The 18,117-nt window shown below is 38.6% G+C and overlaps 1 protein-coding gene across 3 annotated transcripts in view; it reads left to right on the forward strand.

Moving 5' to 3' along the window:
- HERC4 (HECT and RLD domain containing E3 ubiquitin protein ligase 4) overlaps positions 1-10,786 on the forward strand; it is a 32,829-nt gene extending 22,043 nt beyond the window's left edge. Inside the window, exons 15-24 of one of the 3 annotated variants that reach the window (XM_009893991.1) lie at positions 1,806-1,829; positions 2,342-2,440; positions 4,286-4,453; positions 4,577-4,720; positions 5,607-5,773; positions 6,603-6,669; positions 6,875-6,957; positions 9,404-9,587; positions 10,181-10,283; positions 10,419-10,786. In XM_009893991.1, the coding sequence (XP_009892293.1) occupies positions 1,806-1,829; positions 2,342-2,440; positions 4,286-4,453; positions 4,577-4,720; positions 5,607-5,773; positions 6,603-6,669; positions 6,875-6,957; positions 9,404-9,587; positions 10,181-10,283; positions 10,419-10,627 (1,248 nt within the window). In that variant the 3' untranslated portion in view covers positions 10,628-10,786. The remainder of the gene's footprint in view (positions 1-1,805; positions 1,830-2,341; positions 2,441-4,285; positions 4,454-4,576; positions 4,721-5,606; positions 5,774-6,602; positions 6,670-6,874; positions 6,958-9,403; positions 9,588-10,180; positions 10,284-10,418) is intronic. The other 2 variants (XM_009893996.1, XM_009893997.1) reach the window with 2 other exon arrangements.
- The last annotated feature ends 7,331 nt before the right edge of the window (positions 10,787-18,117 follow it).

Raw genomic sequence — 18,117 nt, forward strand, 5'->3', positions numbered from 1 at the left:
AGGGTATGCCAGTGAAAGATACAGAAGTGGTGGAATTTTAAAAGATGATGACCTTTGCAACTGTGTTTTAAATGGATGTAAACAAACCCAAATTGCGTATGTCATGACTGAGGAAATACTGAATATGGGAAAACGAGAGCTGGCAAATTGCTTTGTAATGAAAGTCTTAAGCTCCATTTGTTAATTAAATCACAAGATTGAGCAGTAGCTTGACGTTACTGAGAAAATACTAGCTAGTGAATTTCCCTTTAATCATCATTATTTTGTCATGTATTTGTGCAGTTTCAAGTTCAGCACAAAAAGTTATTTTGATTTATTATAGGACTGAAAGGAATTCCATGGCCTTAGTCAGATCTCCTTCGGAAATGGTTTTGATGGCCTTTTCCTGCTTTCATGTTCACTGGTTTCCTGTGTTCTTGCTTTTAAAATTATAAGAAGCCCTACTTGCCTATTGAACCAGTAATAATGAATCAAAATTTCTTTTGCTAGCGTAATTTTTATTGTCGTGCCTTGAGGCAAAACTGTTTGCTCAGTTCCTTAATTAAAACGTGGAGGGGAAAATATAGGAAAAAGGAGAATCTCAGAAGTATTCAGAGTATTCTCAGAGGGAAGCTTGGAAGAAAAAACTTATTTTTTCAACACAGAAAAATGTTGGGGAAAAATGGAAGGTACTAAATAACAAACTGTTGCTTTGAATAGGTGTTCTTGAGATATGGCTTAAAGGAGTTGAGAAAACCATTTGAATTAGGATAAATAATGGTAGATACAGTAGGAGTACAAAGTTGCATAAATCTGTCTGTGATGAATAGGGCACTTGAATCTGATGTTTCCTGTAGGAATTAGGGATAGAGATAGAAAGCGAAGTATTTTGGCCATCACTTTCTGTGAGCCATGGATGTCTACATATTTGACTTCTCATATATATATAGTCAAATTTAGAAGTTACTAGTTTGTCATTACCTGTAATTCTTTTTCTGTTTTCTGCCTGCTGGGTGGAGATGAACTTGGCTTTCAGCGCAGGATAAGGAGGGTAACATGGCACCAGATGGATAACTTTGTTTCTTAGCACAGTTGATCTAGCTTGTTGTGGAAGTCTCCCCACGGTCCCAGCCATATATGTGTTGGTCTGTCTTGTAGAATCAGAGAATGGTTTGGGTTGGAAGGGACCTTAAAGATCACCTAGTTCCAACCCCCCTGCCCTGGGCAGGGCCACCTCCCACCAGCCCAGGTTGCTCCAAGCCCCGTCCAACCTGGCCTTGAACACCTCCAGGGATGGGGCAGCCACAGCTTCTCGGGGCAACCTGGGCCGGTGCCAGTCTCAAATTTCAAGAGTCAATTGCTTTCTCATATCATAACTTATCATAGACCCAAATGATTCTTGAGACTTTATCATAAAGTGGTGGGGTTCTTTTGTCTTTTTAAATTTTTACTCATTAAAAATGTTTTGCATTTAATTTTACATATTTACGGTCATTGGAGAATGAACATACATAGGTAAAAGCAAATGTAATTTATATGTATGGTAGTAAACATTTAAAATGTTTCATTTTTTGCATCCAAGAAAACATGATACTTTAATGGTCCTTTTTAAAGACTAATATATAGGCTGTTGAAAGGCATAGTTGTGTTTGGTAGATTAATTAGAATGTTTATGGTTGATATTTGTTTCTCAGTAAACATTCTCTTGGGGGGGGAAGCTGTAGATAAATATTTTTAATTCTACATCAGAGATGAATAATTAATGCAGACACTAATGCTGCTTTTTCATCTTAATTATTGCTACCTTTGTGCAAATGCTGTCATAGGATGTCAACCATGGATTAACTGAGGTAAGATTGGTTGCAGTCTGATTTCTTTTGCAAAATGTAAGGAAATCAGAAATATGAATGTCAAGGATTGTCTGATGTGTTCTATTGGGAGTAAAGCTTTAAGTTAGCCTGGCTGTAATCTGAAAAGGTTTTTGCGGGGCAAAAAAATACGTAATTCTTTGTATTGCAAATTCAGAACAGCATTTGAAAACAAGGACTACTTTGATAATATCCACTGGCCATAAGAAGAGTTTTGAAATTAAAATGTACTGAGAGTGTTGTTTGTGTGTGTTTCGATTTTTTTGTTTGTTTGTTTTTTGGTTTTGTTGGGTTTTTTTGGCTGAAGTACTAAACAATTGAAAATCTACTTAATTTTCCTAAGATGCTTTGGTCCTGCATTGACAATGAGTAAAGATTTCTTTCTCGTTCCAGTAAAATAGATGTGTTAAATAAGTACTATTGCAATGGCTTCTTTAACCATGATTGTTTTTTTTTAAATAAGCAGAGATATGACATGGTTCTTTTCATTCTAGTTAACAGATATTCCTGTTACAATTTGCACATATCCATTTGTATTTGATGCCCAGGCAAAGACAACTCTGCTACAAACAGATGCAGTCATACAGATGCAGGTAAAAGTATCAGTTTTCAATGTTACTAAATTTTTTTAAGTTGGGTTTCCTGGGGGGGTTGCTGTTAGTGTTGGTCCTCTTGTGGGTTTGTTTTTTTTTTCTGTTAAACTGTTAAACTGTCATCTCTTCTCCATAAGAATGAGGGATCTAGTTTTAATCTTGGGGTAGATGATAGAATCTAGTGGTTTTGTGGGTTTGGGATCTCATTCAAATTAGATTATTTAGTAATTGTATAAATTTCTAAGGAACTTATTTTCCTCTCATTAATGAGAAGGCTTTTTTGAGGTGTTAACAACCCATAGTATAGGTGTGTAAAAACCCAAACAAACAACAACAAACAAAAAACAAACAACCCCCCCAAAACAGCCAAACAAAAAAAACCCCAAACAAACAAAACCCAACGCCGTATGAGCAGGCTTTCAATGATATTTGTGTAGAGCCTGGAGCTGGAAGTCTATCTATCTTGTTTGAGGCAGCAGCCAGTTACTTTTAATTTCTTATCTTGGTAGGACTTAGGAGCTAGTGCTGTTATTAAGATTGATAGTATGAGGGAGGCAACGTGTTGGCACCACAGGAATATGTAGTGCACGCCTAATTTCTCATTTCATCTGTCATACCGCCTTCAGAATGCTGCTAAGCCCTGAAGTGTGATCGGTGTCTGCAAGGCAGTAGAAAAGAAACTTCTCTTGAAAATCTAGTGTCTACTTGTGATAGTGGGAGTAGGTTTCCTGCTCTTGCAGTCGGTTTTGGCTCTTTTCCTCTTAAATGCAATTCTGTGTTACTCCTAATTTGTTCACTTCTGTTTTAACTTAGAGACCATCCTAGAAATTAGATACTTGAGACAATTCTATATCTTGACCCATATTTCTTGTCTAGACATAGATACACTAGACAACCCTAACGTAACTGAGAGGGTCTTACATGTTTTCATGATTCTCTAGGTAGAACTGAAAGCAGTGTGATGTGGTGAGCTATACTTCTGTTCAATGTTTGGGATTTTTTTTTAATAAGTATGATCCATACCTGCTCAGTCGCAGTAAGGGTATAATAAATCATATTCTTAAAAGAGGAAAGGAAGAATGAAAGGAGGCTACTGTAAAAGTAACAGCAGTAAGAGCACCAGCCCCCCACCATGTTTGTAATGTTTGCCATAATAAAAGTTATTGTTCTGAGTCTGAAATTAAACGGAAGAGCTAAGTCATGCTCAAGTAACGGGCTCATGTAGAAAAATACTATCTTGCTTTTGTAGTTCATAATAAACATAGTTTCTTATGCCTTTAAAACGTATGTGCACAGTCAATACTGACATTTGATGCATTCAGGGAAATATTCACATTGAATGTTTCTATTAACAGTATTAAATAGTATTAAAACACAAAGTTTCAAGAGTTCCGTGCCATATTCAGACCATTTGCAAGTGTTTTATTTTTGAACAGTTGTAATGCAAAAATTATACAAATGAAATAGACAAACAAATCGCTTTTCATTCTGTGAATTAGTTTTTAATGGATATTTTCATGCCAGATTCATATTAAACAGCGTACTCTTTGTTAGGTGAAGTGAGTATTTATTTGCTTCCTTTTGTTATCCAAAATATTTTGTATGGAGTGTCCAAAACTGTATTCTAAGACTTCCCTGAACATTATCATTGATGGCTAATGGGTAAAGGCCAAATATTTCCTGAGATAAAAGGAATATGAAGCAAATCTGGGCAAATTCAGGAGCTCTCATAACAGCTATTCCCATTCATGTCTTCTGCACTTTTTAAGACAAGACTGATGGACATCTAATGTTGACAGGAATCTTATGTTGCCTACTGATGCTTTAACTTTGTTTTTTTTCCAGATGGCTGTTGATCAGGCTCACAGGCAGAATTTGTCTTCTCTCTTTCTGCCAGTATTTGAATCTGTCAATCCATGCCTGATATTAATGGTACGAAGAGACAATATTGTAGGAGATGCTGTGGAAGTCCTAAGGAAAACAAAGAACGTAGACTACAAGAAGCCACTTAAGGTATTACCAGTAAATATTGCTCAAAGTGTCTTTCACTGATGTGCAAGTAATTGAGACTATTTTTGGACAAGCCTTGTTTCACAATCATTTTTAATTCAGTTAGCACTGAATTGTGTGTTTCAGGTTATTTTTGTAGGGGAAGAAGCTGTTGATGCTGGAGGTGTTCGCAAAGAATTTTTTTTGCTCATCATGAGGGAGTTGCTAGATCCCAAATATGGAATGTTCAGGTATTATGAAGAGTCCAGGCTGATCTGGTTCTCTGATAAGGTAGGGTATGATCTATAGTCACTAATTTTTTTCAGCTTACAATATTTATATTAATAATGTATGAACATAATAGTTTGTGGTAGTTTTGTTTCAAGAGGAGAAGCTGAAATAAGTATTCTCAAAAAATGTTTATTTTTGTCATTGTTAGATCAAAACTTTCCTGTTCTGTTTTTCCCCGTTCCTCACTTGCTCCTTACCAGTTGTCCCCAGCCCAGTTTAGTGGGAAGAAGTGCCAGCCAGAGTAAACTGATGCAAAGAGCAGAATCAGTAAATCGAGGTGGCAGAGAAAAATTCTTGAAGTGGCATATTGAACAGGTTTTTCTGTGTTCAGTCACATTTATGGGTCAGTTTCCTAAGTAGTCATCTGGTCATGCTTTCACAGAAGTTTTGATCATTGACTTTTTAGTCCTCTTTCAGAGGAAAACGCTGACTAGGGTGGCTATGTCACGAATACCTGAAGGTGAACACTTCCACAGTTGTGTTTTAAGCCTTGGCTATTAGATCCAAGGGAGTCAACAATGAGCTCCTCCCTCCTCCTCCCTGAAATAATTTTTAAAAGAATGTATATCTATTTAAGCACTGAATAGCGCAATAATAAGTCACTGACAAACACAATCTTATTACAGTATTTTCAGCAGTATGCATCACTTGTAACACAAAATATGTTGTATCAGCTTCTTTTTTTTTTAAGTAGAAAGAGTTCTGTTTCCTTGGATTTCAGTCTCTCTCAGCGGGTTGAAACTGTTTTCCTCAGTACTTAATGGATACATATTTAAGAAAATGAAACTTACTCAGATTATACTGCATTGTACGCTTTTTTTCTGGACTCTGCAAAATTGAATTAACTTCTTTATTTTAAACCATCTTGTCTGTTTTCTGTTCTTAGACCTTTGAAGACAGTGACTTGTTTCATTTGATTGGTGTTGTCTGTGGGCTAGCAATATATAATTTTACTATTGTAGACCTTCATTTCCCTTTGGCTTTGTACAAAAAGCTATTGAATAAGAAGCCATCCCTGGATGACTTGAAAGAGTTGATGCCAGATGTTGGCAGGTAAGCAAGAAAGAAAAATGAGTGATACTAGAAATTAATTTTTAATTCAACATTTCCCTTTAAGAACGTAAAGAAAACATGTTATTTTCACACCAACAGGACAAACAGCTCAGAGTAAGCCTCATCCATCACGTCATTTGAGAAAGGATACATACTGTTGTTCAACACCTGCTTCTAAATGCTTGCTTTTAGTATTTGTCTTCTGTTTCATTATCCTACAAGAATTTTAGGGGCAAATAATATTTGAAATTCAAAACCTTTGAGTTTTAGCTGTTAATTTTATAAGCCTAAGTGTGACCACAGGTTTAGTTCTGAACAGCTTATTTAGTCTTTCAAGGAAACATTTTGCTTATTTCAAGAACAACAAATACATGCTAAATATCATCCTTTGTAGGGGCTTGAATAGCACTTACAGGTAGGAGGCTCAAATGAGGGGAAGTGGATGTTTGGTTGCCTCACTGGTGTGAAGCTAAAAGCTTTCATAGATTCAAGGAGAAATCAAACAAGTTAATGGAAGAGCCCATCAATGGTTATTAGGTACTTATTGCCTCTGGTTTGGGGATCTGTTAGCTGAAGACTGGGGTGTGAATCTTCTCTTTTCGCACCTGGAGGTAATCAAAAGGAAATAACGCTACAAGTAATAGCAAAATGATCGCTTGAGATTTCCCAACACTGCACAAGGTGCAAGTCGATGAGCTAGTAAATGAAGTAACATAGAAAGACGACTTTTTTTTTTTAAACTTGAATTATCAAAGCATGAAGACTACCTCAGGAAAAGAAGTTCATCTTTCTTTCCACTAGTACAAGTACTTTGTAACTTATTTTGCAGGGGAATGCAACAGTTACTGGACTATCCAGAGGATGACATAGAAGAAGCTTTTTGTCTTAATTTTACTGTAAGTTTTACATAGAGTTTGAAGTATTTCTTATCAAGCTCATACTATCTACTACAACTGTCTTTGGCGTGTTTGAGCAAAAGCATCCGCTGCCGATATCCATGAACATCTGTGTCTGCTGTTCATGTTGCTGTTAGCTAAGTGGTGGGAGTAAGTACTCTACACGACAAATAAGATTTATACTATTTTTGTTTGTTTTAAATAGATCACTGTGGAAAATTTTGGTACAACAGAAATCAAAGAGCTTGTTCCTAATGGTGCTCACATTCCTGTAGTCAAACAAAATAGGTGAGTTTTATGGGTTACAGGGTAGTTCAGTGTTGCTGTCTGCCTTGGGAATGTAACTGGGCTGCTATAAATATGCTTTGCCGAGCTGCTACACTAATGTTGGATGCAAAACTACCTTGGTTGTTTTTCCAAGCTGCTCTCATGTATTGTTAAAATAGTTGTTGTAATTAAGGATTTGCCAGCTGTGGAGGGGCTATCTAATGTTACTCAGTGTGTATTTTTTTTTATTTATTTTATTTTGAACTTAGAAGTATTTTGAAGCTCTTTAGGGCCCATTTTGACTACGTGGTGTTCATTTTATAAGATGAAAGTGGTTGTGGTTCTGCAGGAAGTTATATATAATTGGAATTTAGTGAGTAACGATGAAAACTTCAGCCTAGATGCCATCAAGTGGCAACTATTCATAGATAAACTATTATTTCAGAGAAGTCTTCCCTTTGTAGGGTGGATAAATTAACCTAGTGCTATCTAATGTTATTGTCAGAATAGTGTGTCAGGGGTGGGGTTTTTTTCCTTGGGCAAGGATTTTGTTACTTCTATTTCCAAAAGCAGCTTCTCCCACCCTTTGTTCCCTTTCTGCTTCTGGAGGGGTGGGCAGAATGTATCTGGTGGTGCTTTTGTCCCTTTTTGCAGAATACTACCATTTTCTTCTCTCTCTCTGTTCATTCCTCTGATGTATTCCTGTCCATTCTTGAGTCTTTGTGAACTCTCTGTGCTTTTACTTCTCCCAGAGCAAAGGGAGAATTGACTGGAAAGAGCGTGCTCTGTGAGAACAGAACGCACCTAGGCAGTGCACTGTAGGAAAGAGGGAGAAAATGTCCTTCTGGGCATATTCCTAGAGGGCAAATGTTTTGGGCAACATTTTCCTGTAACTAGCTATGCCCGTTGTAGAGGAAAAAGTGATAGAAGATTCTGAGGATATCATAAACCCACACATAGCCGTGTGCAGTGACAGTACCTCCCACAGTGGAGTGATTCTTATCCTCCTGATTTATCCTACTATTAACTGCAATCACCGCCTATAGCTGTCGTGCTTTTTTTATTTCTTTCTTTTTTTTTCCCAGTCCTTGGCTCACAGCTGAGGGTTTGTGATACTTTATCTTAAACATGATAGCTTTGAAGGTCTCTGGTGGTGGTTTGGTGTTCTGTCACAAAGTGACAATAAAATTGGAGTTGAATTATGAGAAAAGTTGGAAGGTGCCCATGGAATGTATGGTGCACTGTTGTCACCAGTTGTCTCGCAGCTATGAAGAACTCCTGTTTCTCGGGGCCCAAATATTCCATGATGCTTTATATTAACATGTTAATGAATTAACATAGAGTATAACAATGCTAATTAACATACATAATATATAAGAATGCAATTATTTAACATAGACTATCACAATGCTTGCATTAATATTAACATACAGTATAATAATGCTAATTAGTTTATTACTATGGATTTTCTCTGGAGCAGCCTTTCCTTCCACTGTTAGTATTACACAAGTTACCCGCCTTTCCGCTAATTACATATTGTGCATAAAACAGATATCTCATTGAGTGCTGGAAGAGGAGGAATGGGATTCACCACGTTGCTCATCCTCAGTATTTTCAGTTCAACAACTTTAATAACCGTATGGTCAAAATGTGTTTAGATGATTCTTTAAATTATTGATAATGCTGTTGAAATACTGTAGGTGTTGTTCAAACACTGCGGCTTTCCACGGAGAAAGTAGGTTGGTAGGATAACTGTAATCTATAACCGAAGTCACTCTGTCAGTGTAGAAATGAACAGTGTTAACTCGGATTGATTGAAATGGTAATTAAAAAAAAAAATCATAAATACTGTATCATATCAAGGAATTTTAGTTCTCCCCCTAAGTGCTGCCGAAGATGTTTCCAACAGGATATGAGAACTCCTTGTACCAAAGCACGGATAACAGACCTTCTGTTTTTCAGTATACCAGCACCTTTGCACTCATCTTTCTACTGTACAGGGCTCAAATGTCTGTTTGAAGTTGATTTGCATTTTCAGTGCAGATATGGTAATCATCTTAATTAAAAAATCCCACAGCCAGTTTGCCTAGTTAGTTTCAGGACACTGCACGTAATTCAAACCTTAGAGCTTTTTGCCATTCAGTCCAATTCAGTGCAGTGCATACAAATAAGAGAAATGTGTGCAGTGCCTGCAATAAATAATACTGAATGTTGCTGGTTTTCTGCTGCACATTAGGGACTCTGTCTTGGGGGGTGTGGAGGGGAAATACGTTTATGTTCCATTTTCGTTGAGGTTCTCTTCACTGTGGTTGTAAGATGAAGCAGACAATATATTGTGTTAGGATCCTTTTGCTTAGCTGTCAATGCTGTGTTCTATACAGAAATGGCTATTGGTTTATTCATAGAAAGGTGACATGCTTTTTTTTTTCACCCCTGCAACATAATTCTTTTTCTGTTGTTTGTACAGGCAAGATTTTGCAGATGCATATGTGGATTACATCTTCAATAAATCTGTGGCTTCCTTATTCAGTGCATTCCATACAGGCTTCCACAAAGTATGTGGAGGTGAAGTTCTTCAGCTCTTCCAGCCCAGTGAGTTGCAGGCAATGGTGATTGGGAACACAAATTATGATTGGAAAGAACTGGAGAAGGTAAGAACCGTAGTTAGCTATTTGTTTCATATATTTTTAATGTCAAGATGCAAAAGCAAGATCTTGAAGTGTCCTTTTGAGCTTTGTTTTAATTGATGTGACTTCCCGCCTTGATTGGATTGACTGCATGAGTGAGGAACTTTGTTTAAAATGTCAGTGGCTTAAGACACTAAAAATATTGTTTACCTTCCTGCTTAAAGTTTTCCCATCTAATTTCTGAAGGAAATCAAACTTAGAAAAAGAGAGAGCAAGAAAAACCCACAGAACCAAAAGGCAGCTGTATACAGTGTATTATATTAGAAAGAGGAAAGTGAACAAAATGCCCGCAATTAATATTAAGTAAATATTCTTGATAGTCAAAGCTCACTGCAAGACTTTGTCACTACTTTATTGGGATTGAAAATGCTTTGGAGTACCTGCATCTGCCCATATAGTTGAAGTCAGACCGAACAGCTGAAGAAAAAGGAACAAGGAAAACAGTAACATGTCACTTGCGCTATCCCTTTACACAAACTGCATTCGTTCTGCTTTAATGTCACATTATCCTACTGGTTTTGCCTGCAAACAATAACCTGATTTCCTGCTCATTTTAGAATACAGAATACAAAGGAGAATACTGGGCAGACCATCCTACAATTAAAATATTCTGGGAGGTTTTTCATGAGTTGTCTTTGGAAAAGAAAAAACAATTTTTGTGTAAGTATTTGAAACTGCTTCGCAGAAGTTGCTAACTGAACAGGTTCACTGTGATTTCAGGCTCTTGCTATAAGAGGGCAGACATAAGTATTTGTCTAAAATGATGTCATAAACGTGTTTGTTTTCTCTTGGCAGTGTTTCTGACGGGCAGTGATCGTATTCCAATCCTTGGAATGAAGTGTCTTAAACTAGTCATCCAACCAACGGGAGGCGGAGAAAGTTATCTTCCGGTAGCTCATACTTGCTTTAATCTTCTTGATCTTCCAAAATACACAGATAAAGAAACCCTGAAATCTAAGTTGATCCAGGCTATAGATCACTACGAAGGTTTCAGTTTAGTATAACTTCAGAAATGAGAGTTCTGTGTAATGTGGGATCATTAAACTAACTTTTTGTGTCTTTATTGTGGTGGTAAATTCAGTGGATTAAATGATGGAGTTGATAATATAGCTGATTATTTGCGAAAACGTTCAGTGGTACGGTTATTCATGGGAGCCAAAAAACACTTACACAAATGAGGAACTGTCTTAATACATACATTCTTGTACAGAACCATATGGATTTTGCCATCTTACAATAAAAATGAGAGTATTGTGAATGGGAGTCAAGTTTCACTAACATGAATTAACATTTCACCTTATGCAAACAATTTGGCGTGTGAGTGCATGAGAGACTTGCTTAAGTTTTTCAAATCACTTAGTAAGAACATTTAACTTTTTCCCTGATAAATTCACTTGGTAACTTTTCATTTTGTAAATAAATTTTTGTGACGAAATAATTATGTTCCAATAGCAGTATGGTTTCTATTGCTTGTAATTGAATATGAGCTTATTTTATGGCTTTTAACAAAAAGGTGACTACTCTGATTTCTGAAGATATATTTTTCTGGTTTGTTTTAAGAACCTTAATAATGAAAGTGATTGTTTAAGAGACATTCATCTTCACAATGTACAATCCATGAAGCAGTCGCTTAGTGCCGATACAAAACTGCATACAATGGCATTTTTAATATGTGGATGGACAAGCTGACTTAATACGGGGGTTTATTTTTAAGGACTGATTCTGTAATTAAGTGGACACAATTATAAAAGAGGTTAATTTATCATTTGAAACCTCTGTAGCCATGTGTCAAGAATACAGCTTAAAAGGTGCACCAGACAGTTGTTGCTGTCAAGAGGTTAAACGTTTATTTTTAAATGCTGAAAGCGTAGTTTATGGTTTCTAATAGAATTTTCACTTTTTTCCAGATAAATGCATTTGAAATAACTCTTTAACACCCCCCTCCCCTTTTCTTAAGATTTTATTTTTAGTATAATTGCCCTGAGACGATTGTGCTTAGCTGGACACTTTCAGATTCGACTTTCCTTCTCTGGTTAAATTCCAGATTTTGTGGTGTTAATGCATATGTGACTTGCAGCTGTGAAACAAATATTTATTTTTTTTAGATTTTTAAATGCAGTGAAAAAATTCAAGCTATAATAAAAGACTTGAATGAAAACCTTTGTTGGTTGATGTGTACGGATGCTTGCATCATGCATATTTCTTCAACTGGAGGACAACTTTTGCGTGCACTAAATCGAGGGTACAGCTAGGATACCAAGATATCACTTGAAAAGCAGGGAAATTCATTTATTGTAATAAATTGTATAACATGCAGTTTCTGTGCTGGCAGTACACAAAACAGCCAGTACAGTTACAATCATTCTTTTTTCCTTAACACTGTGTTTTTACAGCTTTCTTATGCAAATTCTAGTAAATTCTTTGTATGCAGCCCATATATTCCATCTTTTCCAACATTTGTTACCTGGCTGGGAAATTCTCCCTCTTGTGAAAAAACAAGAAACCAACAAGTACTAAAGCAACTTAATCTTACTATATGTGGAAGAAAGAAAAGGAGAGGAAAAAAAAAAAAGTATTATACCTTCGTTTTACCAGGTAATATTAAAACACCTTTTTTAAACTCTGAAACACCAAGATTGCAAAGGCAAATATTCAAACATTGAGAAGTGGCTAATGTGAAGCTGTCGTCTTACTTTTCCCCTTTTATATTATTACATTATCAAGTGCTGGTTTTTCTTGTATGGGACTCTTGCTTCGCTCAGTGTATGTAGTTGATGGTGTTCACTAAGTAATAGGGGTTTTTATGTTCAGTTGTGCAGGTCCAAGTCTAATTTAGTGCATATCATCAAATCCCAGCACCATATATACGCATTTAATTTCCCTATGGGACTTTCTCCGATTTTCTGCTGTATTGGATTTTTCATCAATGTCAATCTTAATCTGAAAGATGAGTAATGGCCTTATGCTGTAGGTGAGGGGGTCTGAAACAGAATCCAAATCATAGTTACTCAACACTTGCCAATTTTTGGTGCCCAATTTAGGATGTGCTAGAGAATTTAGATGTCCTTTGTCTTTGAAGTACAGTTAGTGTTGACTGATGAAGCTGCTGTGGCAATTACTTCACGTTGCTGCAGAAGTTTCTCCAGCATCAGCAAGACACATTTCTTACTCTCTTGGAACATTGGTGGACATTGGTAATGACCGGGGAGGGCGGGTGTTGAAGGGTTGGTTAAACGTCACGTTAAGAACCCACTGGCAGAGCAGAGCTAGAGGCACTTTCCTTGGGACAGCATTCACCTCAGACTCCTTTTGCAGTTTTGGCCTTGGTTTTATCCACCTCTGCAAGAAGTGGAGTTGGGTCCTACAGAGCACGATCGTATTTGCTAAATGCTCCTGATTATCTTACAGGTGTTAGCTTGGTCTGTGCAGTGAGACAGGTGCCCTGTTGCAGAACAGACATTATCTACATAAGAAGGTAAAAGACTTTTATGTGGTACTAGAAAAATTAATAGTCATCATATTGCTTCTGTCAACCAGTTTAAGACTTTCTGCAATACTTATGTTGCCATTACTTCTGTTAAGTCATAGTGGCCCTATGACTTAACTGTGAAGTAGCTCTACAAAAGTTGTGCACTTCATTGTTTCCTCTGGCTAGAAAAAGGTGGGCAGCAGAAAGTGCTTTCTCTTTCTTGGATCAAATAGCATTTTGTATACAATATTTGATGCTGTGCATCATATGAGAAAGGGGGGGGGGGAGGGAGAAATCCCTTCCATTCTATGCTTAGCTGAAACAGGCACAGTATTAATGAAGAAAGCCTAGGGCCTTCCTCCTCGTCAAATTTCCAATTAGTCAGGAAAGCTTGCATACCACTTTTTTAAAAGGATAATCCAAGCAACGGGGTGTTAGTAGTTTGGTCTGCAGTGGAAGCATTAAAAAATAATTAAAAACCTTTAAAGAAAGTATTTGTATTTGACAATTAGGTTAGCATTTTGGTAAAGATTCAGAATTATCGCTGGAGAATGTTAGTTGCATGCCGAACTTGTATCCATCTCCATCACAGTTACTAAAGGAGGACTTGTCATAGCAGTGCAGTCATGCACTGGGTTTATAGCCCTGTCGCATAGTACAGGGCTGAAGATTGAATGTGCAGGACAGAACTATACAGGCTGCTTCAACTACATGTACAGCAGAAGTTTGTCCCTCGTTTTTCAGGGAAAATCTAAGAACGCTTTCGCCTTGTGCCACTGTAGAACTATTGAAGCAGTGAGCCCTGCTTAAGCACAAGAACTTGTCTCCTTTGGCACTTTATGGGAGTTACTACTACTAAGGTTGCTATTAATGTAGGGCATCAAGCCACGGTATTCCCAGCAAGAAGGCTTATATGCTACTTTAAAAAGGATTTTCATTCATTATGCTGCTCTCTGCTGCAATAAACTTGATTTGTCAGGAATAAATGAAGTTTTATGTAATCAAATATAAACCACTACAAGAGAGCTCTTTTATTTAAAGGCACATGGGGTTCTGCAGTTAAGATAAATACAGAATAAAAGCTTTCTTTTAATAATACAGTTTTTGGCATGATAGACTGGTATACAGTGAGCAGCATAAAGATGGTTGTGTTGACTTTCTCCATTGTGCAACTGGAACTATGTACTTGTGTGTACTATGTACAACTGTCTACTCAGTTGTTGAGGGGGAGAAAAAAAAAAAGGAGAAGAACAAAATATGTGTTTCTCCTGATAAGTCACAGTTCCTATTGCTTCCCAAGTGAATATTTCTTAATTGGTAGGGCAGTGTGGGGTTTGGGTGAACTAATCATCAAGCTACTATTTTTGTTTTTCAAGGTGCTTTCAGGTTTGTGCTGATCAGGTTTGGAGCAGTAACCTTACCTTGACCTCCAAAGGCTTAGAGCATTAATACTACACCTTAAAGCCCCAAGAAATCCCCTTGACTTTTTTACTGGAATATGTACACAATCAATGAAATACCACCAGCAGCCATGGTTTCTATACACTTGAGTTCCCTGACCACTTGACCAAGTCCTCAATGTTTTTCTTGAGGAGAGGAGCCTGTTCATGCCTATCCACATTATTTACCTCTGCTACCTGTTACGCTCACTTCCTTTCTGCAAGTGGAGTGTGCTAAAACTTTCTAACTGCAAAACTGCCTCCCTGTTTCTGCAGTGATGCAGATCTCTTGAATGAGAAAGATGTCTTTTATCTTCTGACCACAAGACGCAGGGGGCGGGGGGAGCACCTAAAACCGCTGGTGGCAATACCATAGGCCATAGAACTGTGTAGAAATATCATATATACAGACCTCCTGGCCTCTTATTACCAGTATACTGAACAGTCTGAGTTCCTGCGTAACCCTTGGGTTTGAACATCCTGTATCAATCTTCTACAAAACAACAAAATAATATGTCGCTGATGTCAGGAGTGTGACCAAAGAACTGGTGTGGGTGAGGGTAGCAGTCAGCATTATTATTTTTTTAATTCTCCAGCCAAAGGCACATACGTCAGTCACAGATTATTAGAAAGGAAAATGAGGTTTATGAGTATTGTTCCACATACGAACTACAGAGCTATTATTTTCAGCATAGTTAGTGTGTGTGGTGTTAGTGGGGATCTTTCCTCACTTAAGATTCCAGGCTGGTCTTATTCAACAGGTCATGCCCAGACTACGCGTCCCGCACTGTGCAGAGCCTGGGGGGCTGCACTTGCCTACGGGTATTTGCTTCTTACACCCACAGGCCTGATTACATGAGGAATTGCAGTGAGGAAACAAAAGATTAATGATATTTGAAGACTTCAGTTTGAGTAGAGTGCAAAACTTGGTTCCTTCCCTTTTTTGAGCAAATACACCAGTTTTTCCATTAGAAGGAGCAGAACTGACACACTGTAGCTAGAAACCAACTTCCTATAGAAATTGTATTTGCCATGTCTTTGAATAATCTTAAAGGTGAAACTAATTTAATTATTTGTGGCTTAATTCTGCACAGAAGCTATGTGGCTGCACCTGCTAGCAGCAGTGCTTGAGTACTCCAGGACCTATGTATAGTGTCTCGACAAGCCCGAGGCTATCCGCTGGCAAGGTACGAATATCCTAATGCGCTCTGAGGTGCTGAGATTAAATTGGCAATAACCAAAGGGAGAGGGTAACTGAGGAGATAAGGGAGGTCCCTGGTATCTTTAGATGAGGGAGTAGGTGAAGAGACCTGCAGCAGTTTGGAGTTCTCTGCTGCCCACACACTGGCTGTGTTCTGGCTGCAGCTCTGCAGCGGGGTGTGTTAATGCCGGGGTCAGCCTAGCCCAGTGCCCTCCCAGTAGGGTACCGGGGATTTCTGTAACCTCTTCTCTGCCGCTAGTGAACGCATAGAGAAATTTTTAAGGTTGGGGTAAGAAAGTAGTGATACCCCACTGTAAGGACTAAGGGTAATCCTCTGTAGTGTTCCTGGGCTGCTTGCTGCGTGGAGCCCAGCGCAGGGATGCATAGCAGCTGCTGTAGAACAGCTGCAGAGTGGGAAGGGGCTAAGTCGGTGTCAGTGCCTCCAAGCGCTGCTTTGCGTGGTGCTAGCAGAGCCCCAGGCAGCAGGAGGGGGAGCTGAGCTGGGCTCTCACACACCTGTGTGTGCAGCTTTGCGGGTTAGCTTCTATTGCAATGTCCCATCTTAAAACTGGCTGATCCTTGCAGCCAGCGGGCACTAGAGCCGTGTGGTCGTTGCATGCGTGTCTTCAGAGTGCGGTGCAGCCTTAAACCACTTTCCCTTGCTGGCAAAAGGCCTCTCACTAAGTACCCTCATTTCCATGAATTAACTGTCAGGTGAGCCCATTTAAAAGCAGGGGAGGAGCTGGTGAGATTCGTTTTGAGGGGCTGCCCAGCCTTGGCCCTGTAGGGCCTGCTTGTTCCACCCATCCTCTCCTGTTGGTCCCTGATGCTGCTGCGGAGGCGGTAAGTGGGGCTGCTGGTGTGGTCCTCTGTCATGGTGTGCGGGCACTGGGCTCCACCAAGCGTGATCTGGTTATCCGAGACTGCTGGGACTTCGCATATGGCATCCGTGTGCTGTTGGAAAGAAGGTTTCCTTCAGCTGAGGCTGGTGCTGGGAAGTGGGGTTTGCAGGGATGGCAGAGGGTCTCTTACTCTGTGAGAGTCAAAACAACAGTCATATAGTCACAGAGCACCCAGGTTTGTGTCTCTTAAGAAACTTAGTCCTTTAAAGACCTGTGGTCATGTATCTGCTTCCACCATCTGCAAGGCAAGGTGGATGTACGCTTAGGGCGTGCCTTACAAGTGGTTGCTTGGTCTGTTGTTTAAAATTTCCAGTATAAATAAGTGTAGGACAGCTCTCGGAAGCACTCTTTCTGTATGTCACTTGAGAACTGCTGTAGTGGGTTAATCTGAGGTACAAACTGGTTCCGCCTGTAGTTAGTCCAGATGTTTACAGGAGAACGTAGGGAGGAGAAAATGCTCTTTTCTTTGGTATTCTTCTCAAGGAGCTTCGATAGTCCTGTTCCGCTTGAATGTGTCCCCTTCCTTTTTGAAGCTGCTTTGGGCTCCCACAGCGTCCTACGGCAGTGAGTTCCACACTTTGTGTGTGCTGGTTTACTTCATTGCCTCTGCTTTTATGTGTCAGCAACTGAATGGTCCTTGGGCCTCATGTCGGGAGAGAAGATAGCAACTCTTTTCTCTTCATGCCCTGTTATTACTATTGCTCTTCCTACTAAGTCCTAGCAGCCTGTGTGTATTCTCAAAACTGCTGAGCAAAGCGTTGACTATGCTGAGGGTACTGTTATGAGTCTGTGACTTTTCTTGATGAGTTATAGCTCGTTTAGAACCCATTGTTACATAGACATGGCCGGTTGTTTTAGCCTGAAATTCTGCATTTTGAACTGGATTTTATTCTGCACTCGCTCTGTAGATAAGTATATTATGCTAATAATTGCAACTGCCTTCAGATTTGACCATTCTGATTCGGTATTTAAGCATAAATGTTGAACTTGAGGTACTGAACTGTGTCTTCCTTTTTCCTCAAACTTTTTTCGGTTTTACATATTGATTCCGAATGCTGGTTTCATTCAAATTTTGTACTCTTATCGCCCCCCCCGAACTGAATGTTGTTCAACACTTTGCTGTCATGCATTTAAAAACATTATATATTTTCCATAATAAAACCCACTTAATTAAAAATGTACTGGATTCAAGATAGAATACATGGCCGTTAAGAAAAAAATATTACAAGATTTTTTAAAATATGGGCTTCTTTTACATCACTTAAAATACTTTTGCAAGGTCATTATTGTGTCTAATGCATCGAAACAGGCTGAAGGGGGTTTGGGGAACGGCACCGTCTTATTAAACAAATGCTGGTACTTTGCTTTTTTCAGTGTGTCTGTCTAATATAAATACTAAGAGTGTTAAGGTGCTTTCATAGGGTGGTAATACAAATTATGAGAAAAATAAGTAATCTCCCTTTTTGAGATTCTACAAATTGCA

Source organism: Charadrius vociferus, unplaced genomic scaffold, assembly GCF_000708025.1.
Source record: "Charadrius vociferus isolate BGI_N301 unplaced genomic scaffold, ASM70802v2 scaffold611, whole genome shotgun sequence".
Lineage (NCBI taxonomy): Eukaryota > Metazoa > Chordata > Aves > Charadriiformes > Charadriidae > Charadrius > Charadrius vociferus.